Genomic DNA, 6,000 nt, shown 5'->3' on the forward strand with positions numbered 1-6,000 from the left:
CAACGCGACATTTCTGGGTCCCGCCCTGAGCGCAGCCCCGCCCCGCCCCCTTCCCCCCCATCTAACCGTTCCCCATCGGGGTTTCACACCGATATCAAACACACCCGGCCACAGTAAGACTGAGTTACAGTCACAACCTCCAAGACGGAGGTCCCTGCCGGTGGCTGGCCTCCACGGCACGCAGCTGCCAGGAAGGCAGGCCTGGGACCTGCTTCCAGCTCAGGCCACTGGGGAGGACGTGCCAGACGGGGCTACGTTCAGGCGGCCCAGGAGAAGACTCTGTGGCCCGCAGAGGCGGCCTTTCCTCGAGCCCTGGATTCGGTTTTTCCTTTGTTCATTTTGAGACATTCGGAGTCGGGCCGCGCTGGAGTTTGGGCGGCGGCGCGGGGGTGGGAGAGAAGGAGCTAGAGTGTGTCCAGATTCAGGCAGGGGCAGCTTGGGCCCCTCCTTCCTGCCAGCGATGTCCAGGGCGCCGGGAGAGGCGAACGGCGTCCAGCGGCTCCTCCCGCTGCGCCAGCTCCACGCCCCGAGACTGCCCGGAATTCTCCCCTACCACCCCACACCCACTTCGGGCTCCCCGCGGACCCCGCCCGATCGGGGCAGCCCTGTAGCCCCTCAACCGATCCAGGTTCCCTGCGGATCCCAGCCGCTAGGGACACCCCCGTTTACCCCCAACCTATCGGGGTTCCCGTGGGCACCCCACCTACTCCGGGCTCCCCGCTGACACCCACCCGTGCGACAACGGTTCCGGCCGGCCTCTGGGTGGGTGGGGGGCCCAGGCCCCGCTTACCTGCCGGGGGCGTCGCTGCGCCGCAGCTACTGAGCAGTAACAGCAGCGGCAGCAGTAACAGAGGCGGCGGCCGCATGGCCCGGGGCTCTGGGCGCTGCGGCCTCAGCGGCACTCTGGGCGCGGCCCGGCCCCGGCGCGGGGTCGCCAAGCCGCTCACGTCGCCGCCTAGGTGGCCATGGCGAGCGCAGGGCGCTGGGGCCTGCCTCTTCCAGAGCGGCGGCGGCGGCGGCGCGTCCCGGGCGGCAGGAGAGCCCGGCTCGGCCGCCGCGCCCAGGCCAGCCCCTCCCGGCGCCCGCGCCCCGCCCAGCGAGGCCGCCAAGTTCCTGCGCCCCGCCCGCCGCGGGGATTTTCCCGGCGCCCCCCATTCGCGCCGGCGCTCCCGGGAACCGCGGCCCGGGGCCTCCCGGCCCCCCCACCCCACCCCGTCTACCCGCGGCCGAAGCGCCCAGCGCGGCCCGATCCCGACCTCTGCGGCCGCCCGAGCTGGGGTCTCCCGAAGCGAGGCCTGCGCCTGGCACAGAGGACGGCGGGGGGGGGGTGGGGGGGGTGGGGAGAGGGAACCCTGCCAGACGCCACCTTCGGGGGCCTTGCGACCCCCTCGAAACCCAAGGCCCTCGGTGGGCCTCGCGCGGAGCCCTCCATCCTCACCCCACCCCGTCTTCTCCCACTGCTCCCTGATTCCAGGGGTTGCACAGTTGGAGCATTCCTCCCTTGAGCTGAAGCTTTTGCTTGCTTATTAGTCACTAAAGTACCTACTCAGCTTTGAACCCTTTTTTGAAAATAGGTTTTAAGGGTATAGTGGATTGAAAGAGCCTGCGAGAAGGAAGGAGTGGGGCTTCGGGGCTAATGGGCGCCCAGTATCGCGGAGGGGGAGAGAAATGTCCTACATTTCAAAACGGCCTGTGGGTTTGGCCCAGTTTCAGGCTGTGAAGGAGTGTATGAGGAAGTAACCGCAGGCTCTGGGGCTGCGGGGGTGTGTGTGGGAGGCCTGCCCTCAGGCCGAGTCTGCGCTGTTTCCAGTTTGATGCCAGCAAGGATTTGAGTCTCTGCTGTTCTCCCAGGATGAGCCATAAAGCAAGTTCAGCAGGGAAGGAAGGGGGGCAAAAAAGGGAGGGAGTTGTGGGGATGGGACGGGGCGGGGAGACCAAGAGTGAAGGAAGAGGGTTGTCGGTCCCGCTGGGGGGCCCTGCTGGGCTAGTTGGCCACGTAGTGTTTGGCAACATCCAGCTTTACTTTTGGACTTTCTGCATTTTATTTCCTTACTGTAGAACTCTTTGGAGTTCTACAGCCACTGTTGCTCACACATGTGATGAAATATCTAGCAGTATTTGAATGGTACTTTGAGTGAGTTTTTTAAGACAAAGGCATGTTCGTATGTTGTGAAAAAAAGCAGAGTCCTTGCAAAAATGACGTATTGAGAAAGACTGGAGGGAATATGCCTAAACGCCGATGTGAAATAGGGTGTGGGATTATGAATGGTAACAGGTTTTGTTTGTTTGTTTGTTTAATGCTTGTCTCTTTTTCCCCCAATGGGCATATTTTACTTTTATGATCAGGAAAAAAAAAAAAGTCAAGTTAAAGAAAAGGACACAAGTTCATGTGTCTCAGCCCAGGCTAGGGAGGGCTTATGATCTCCCTTGATGTAGAATTCTCAGGGGCAGCGGCAATGAAGCCTGTGGTCCTCGAGGGGTACCTGAAAACCCCCAGAGTATTTCTCCTCAGCTGGAGAATCTCCTTCCAGAGCTCTTCTCTGCTAAAACGTAGGGGGTTTACATTTTCCTTACAGTTCCTGGCAGAGTACTAAAAGGAGCCCTTCCCAGTTTGCCACTTGGGTGGGCATCCTGCGGTCACCTCAGGCAGAGTATCCCCAAAGCAAGTAACTGTCCCCCGATTCCAGGGCAGCTCTCCATAGAAAGGCCACTTCTCTCTGTGGTTGGCCTTTCCTTTTCCTCTTCCTCCTGGCTGAGAGACTGTGAAGTCGTGGATAGATGACTCTGCTTTCTACGGAATCCTCAGTCTGAAGAGAACAGGAAGACAGTCTCACTGGCATTTTTGATGAAGGATGTCTAGCACCCACTGCCCTTTGTCTGGTTCCATCTATCCCCCTCAGAGCCCATGCAGTAGCTCCGTTTATTGCAAATAATCTTTGTAAGTGGGTTCCCTTCTGTAACTGCTCCCCTTTGGAGGCAGATTCACTGAGAAACCACTGAAAGCTTACACCTCAGTAAAAGTGTGAAAGGGACTCTCCTTAACACAACCTCTTCCACGGCCATGGAAGGGGCTCCCCACACTGTGTTCACATGGTCATATGCTTTTGTGAAATCTGCCAAGTAAGAGATTTTAACCACAGTCATTCAGACCTCTGTCTCTTTCCTCTTCGACTTCTCCTTTAACACACTTCTCCTGTATGGCTGTGTTGGGGTGACTCTGGTGTTTTCGAGAAATGTCTTGACATGATATAGCAACAGCAGACTGTGAAGTTAAAAGACACTTTTCTAAATTGTCAATAAGAAGAAACATTTTGATAAATCATTCTAGAGGAAAGTTTGAATTAACTTTCTATTCTTTCTCTACAGCATATTTTATGTATTTTTAAATTTATTAATATTATTTTATTTTATTTTATTTTCTTGGCTGTGCTGAGTGGCTTGTAAGACCTTAGTTCCTGGACCAAGGATCAAACCCATGCCCCCTGCAACAGAAGTACAGAGTCCTAACCACTGGCCTGCCAGGGAATTCCCTAGAGCAAATTTGAAAAGGTTGTATGTAGACGCAAAGATTACACAATCAAATATGTAGGTAAAGAATATTAGAGAGGTTTGTCAGGCAGTGAGCTAAGACAAATATTTTATTTTTCTGAATTTTGCAATGTTAGTGGTATTGGGCAGCTTTTAAAAATTTGTAACTTGTGATTTATTTTCTCATTCTAAGTGAATACTTTTATTTTTTAATTTTTTTGCGGTACGTGGGCCTCTCACTGTTGTGGCGTCTCCCGTTGTGTAGCACAGGCTCCAGACGCACAGGCTCAGCGGCCATGGCTCACGGGCCCAGCCGCTCCGCGGCATGTGGGATCTTCCCGGACCGGGGCACGAACCTGTGTCCCCTGCATCGGCAGGCGGACTCTCAACCACTGTGCCACCAGGGAAGCCCTAAATGAATACTTTTGTATCTAATTTTATGCTTTTAATTGTGTAGTCTTTTACAAATTTATATAAACATAAACTTAAGCCTTACAAAACCTGAATCACCCCATTCCTTTCCGTTAATTTGCTGCCTTCTGACTAGTTGATCTTCATGCAAATAATCTAGAGATGCTCCCCTCCCCTTCCTCAGGAGGGTGGATGAGCGGTGGAGAAAGACGCCAACATTGGTTGATGGCCAGGGGTACTTCTGCATGTGTTACACCACTCAGCCCTCACACTTAGGGCCCTCATGACTGCTGTTTCACAGATGAGGAGACCCAGGCTCAGAGCATTTAGTAACTCGCCCTGCAGTGGATTTGTAGGGTATCAATTTAGCTAAGTCATAACTGCATTTCCTAGAATTCCCTTCTTGCATAGTTCTGAGTTAGCATGGGCCAAGGGTTTTTTTTTTTTTTTACAGGATTTGGAAGGTAGAAGTGAAGGTGCAGGGGCTTCCCTGGTGGCACAGTGGTTAAGAATCCACCTGCCAATGCAGGGGACACGGGTTCAAGCCCTGGTCTGGGAAGATCCCACATGCCGCAGAGCAACTAAGCCCATGTGCCACAACTACTGAGCCTACGTGCCACAACTACTGAAGCCCGTGTGCCTAGAGCCTGTGCTCTGCAACAAGAGAAGCCACCGCAATGAGAAGCCCGTGCACCGCAACGAAGAGTAGCCCCAGCTCGCTGCAACTAGAGAAAGCCTGCACGCAGCAGACCCAACGCAGCCAAAAATAAATAAGAGAAATTAAAAAAAAAAAAAGAAGTGAAGGTGCAGCCACATTCCTCTACTCTCGGGAGACTGGGGCAGGGAGTGGGACATTGCTGCAATTCACAACACTGTGGCTTATCTGCTCGCAGCCTGGAGGGCGGGGAAGCAGCCAGGCCTGAGACTCTTCCAGCACCTGCCAGATCCTCTGCTACAGCTTCCCTTTCTCCTGGGCCAGGTGCATGTTTAGCTCCCCGGCAAAGGACACCAGCTTTTCCTGCAGGACACCCTGCTGGAGGCTTGGAGGTGGTGAGAGACTCACGGTTCCGGCTTGTCCCTGCATCCTCTTCCACTCGTCCACCTTCTCTTCCCCACCTCCTGCCCTGAGAACTTCAGGCTCCAGCACCAGCCATAGAAAAAAAGGGTCTCACATAGACTGTGTAGCCGACTCCCATGATTTCTTAGGGTCAAATCCCTATCACACACACACACACACACACACACACACACACACAAATTCCACAGTGGTTCTGCTTCTCTGATCAAAATCTGACTGATCATACCCCAAACTGCACAGCTGATACATGGTGTGGTGAGCTCCTAGCCAGCCCTGTCTAGCGCCAAAGCCCCTTGCAACTCACGCCAAACTTCTTATCTTGACATTTCTGTTTCCCCCTAAAATCAGGCCCGGCTTTGCCCGCCCCATCATACTTTCTGAGGCTCTCCAACAGGACCCTGCTGTTCCATCTGTGAGTCTTTAAGGATTTTTTAAATCGAAGTATAGTTGATTTACAATATTGTGTTAGTTTCAGGTGTACAGCAAAGTGATTCAGATATATATATATATATATGTATATATATAGTGTGTATATATATTCTTTTTTTCTATTCTTTTCCATTATAGGTTATTACAAGATATCGAATATAGTTCTCAGTGCTATACAGTAAATCCTTTCTGTTTATCTGTTGTCTGTATGGTAGTGCATATCTGTTAATCCCACTCTCCTAATTTATCCCCCCACCATCCATGAGTCTTTGAAGATGTACTTCACGAAAGCCATGAATGTGCTAGTTCTTTTCTGATGCAGTTCACCCCACCCATATACCCCTCTTCCTTCCTTCACCTCTCACCACTCCCCCACTCCCCAAACCCACAATCTCAATTCTAAAACTCCATTTCTTGTCTGAACTTCCACTTCCCGAGAATTGTGTCACTGTCCCAGATTACCATCTTCTGCTGTTCAACACCATCTCATGTCACCGTTGATCTCTGCGGAGATGGGCGCCCCCAAAGTGTAGGTAGATGAGTGACCCCTATCG

The 6,000-nt window shown here is 53.0% G+C and overlaps 1 protein-coding gene across 2 annotated transcripts in view; it reads right to left on the reverse strand.

Moving 5' to 3' along the window:
- The window catches only part of IFNGR2 (interferon gamma receptor 2), a 34,632-nt gene extending 33,563 nt beyond the window's left edge, over window positions 1-1,069 (reverse strand). For both annotated transcript variants that reach the window (XM_030880788.3, XM_060297834.2), the window contains exon 1: window positions 791-1,069. In XM_030880788.3, the coding sequence (XP_030736648.1) occupies window positions 791-866 (76 nt within the window). In that variant the 5' untranslated portion in view covers window positions 867-1,069. The remainder of the gene's footprint in view (window positions 1-790) is intronic.
- Between the last annotated feature and the right edge of the window lie 4,931 nt (window positions 1,070-6,000).

The sequence above is a fragment of the Globicephala melas genome, chromosome 4, assembly GCF_963455315.2.
Source record: "Globicephala melas chromosome 4, mGloMel1.2, whole genome shotgun sequence".
NCBI classification, from domain to species: Eukaryota; Metazoa; Chordata; class Mammalia; order Artiodactyla; family Delphinidae; genus Globicephala; species Globicephala melas.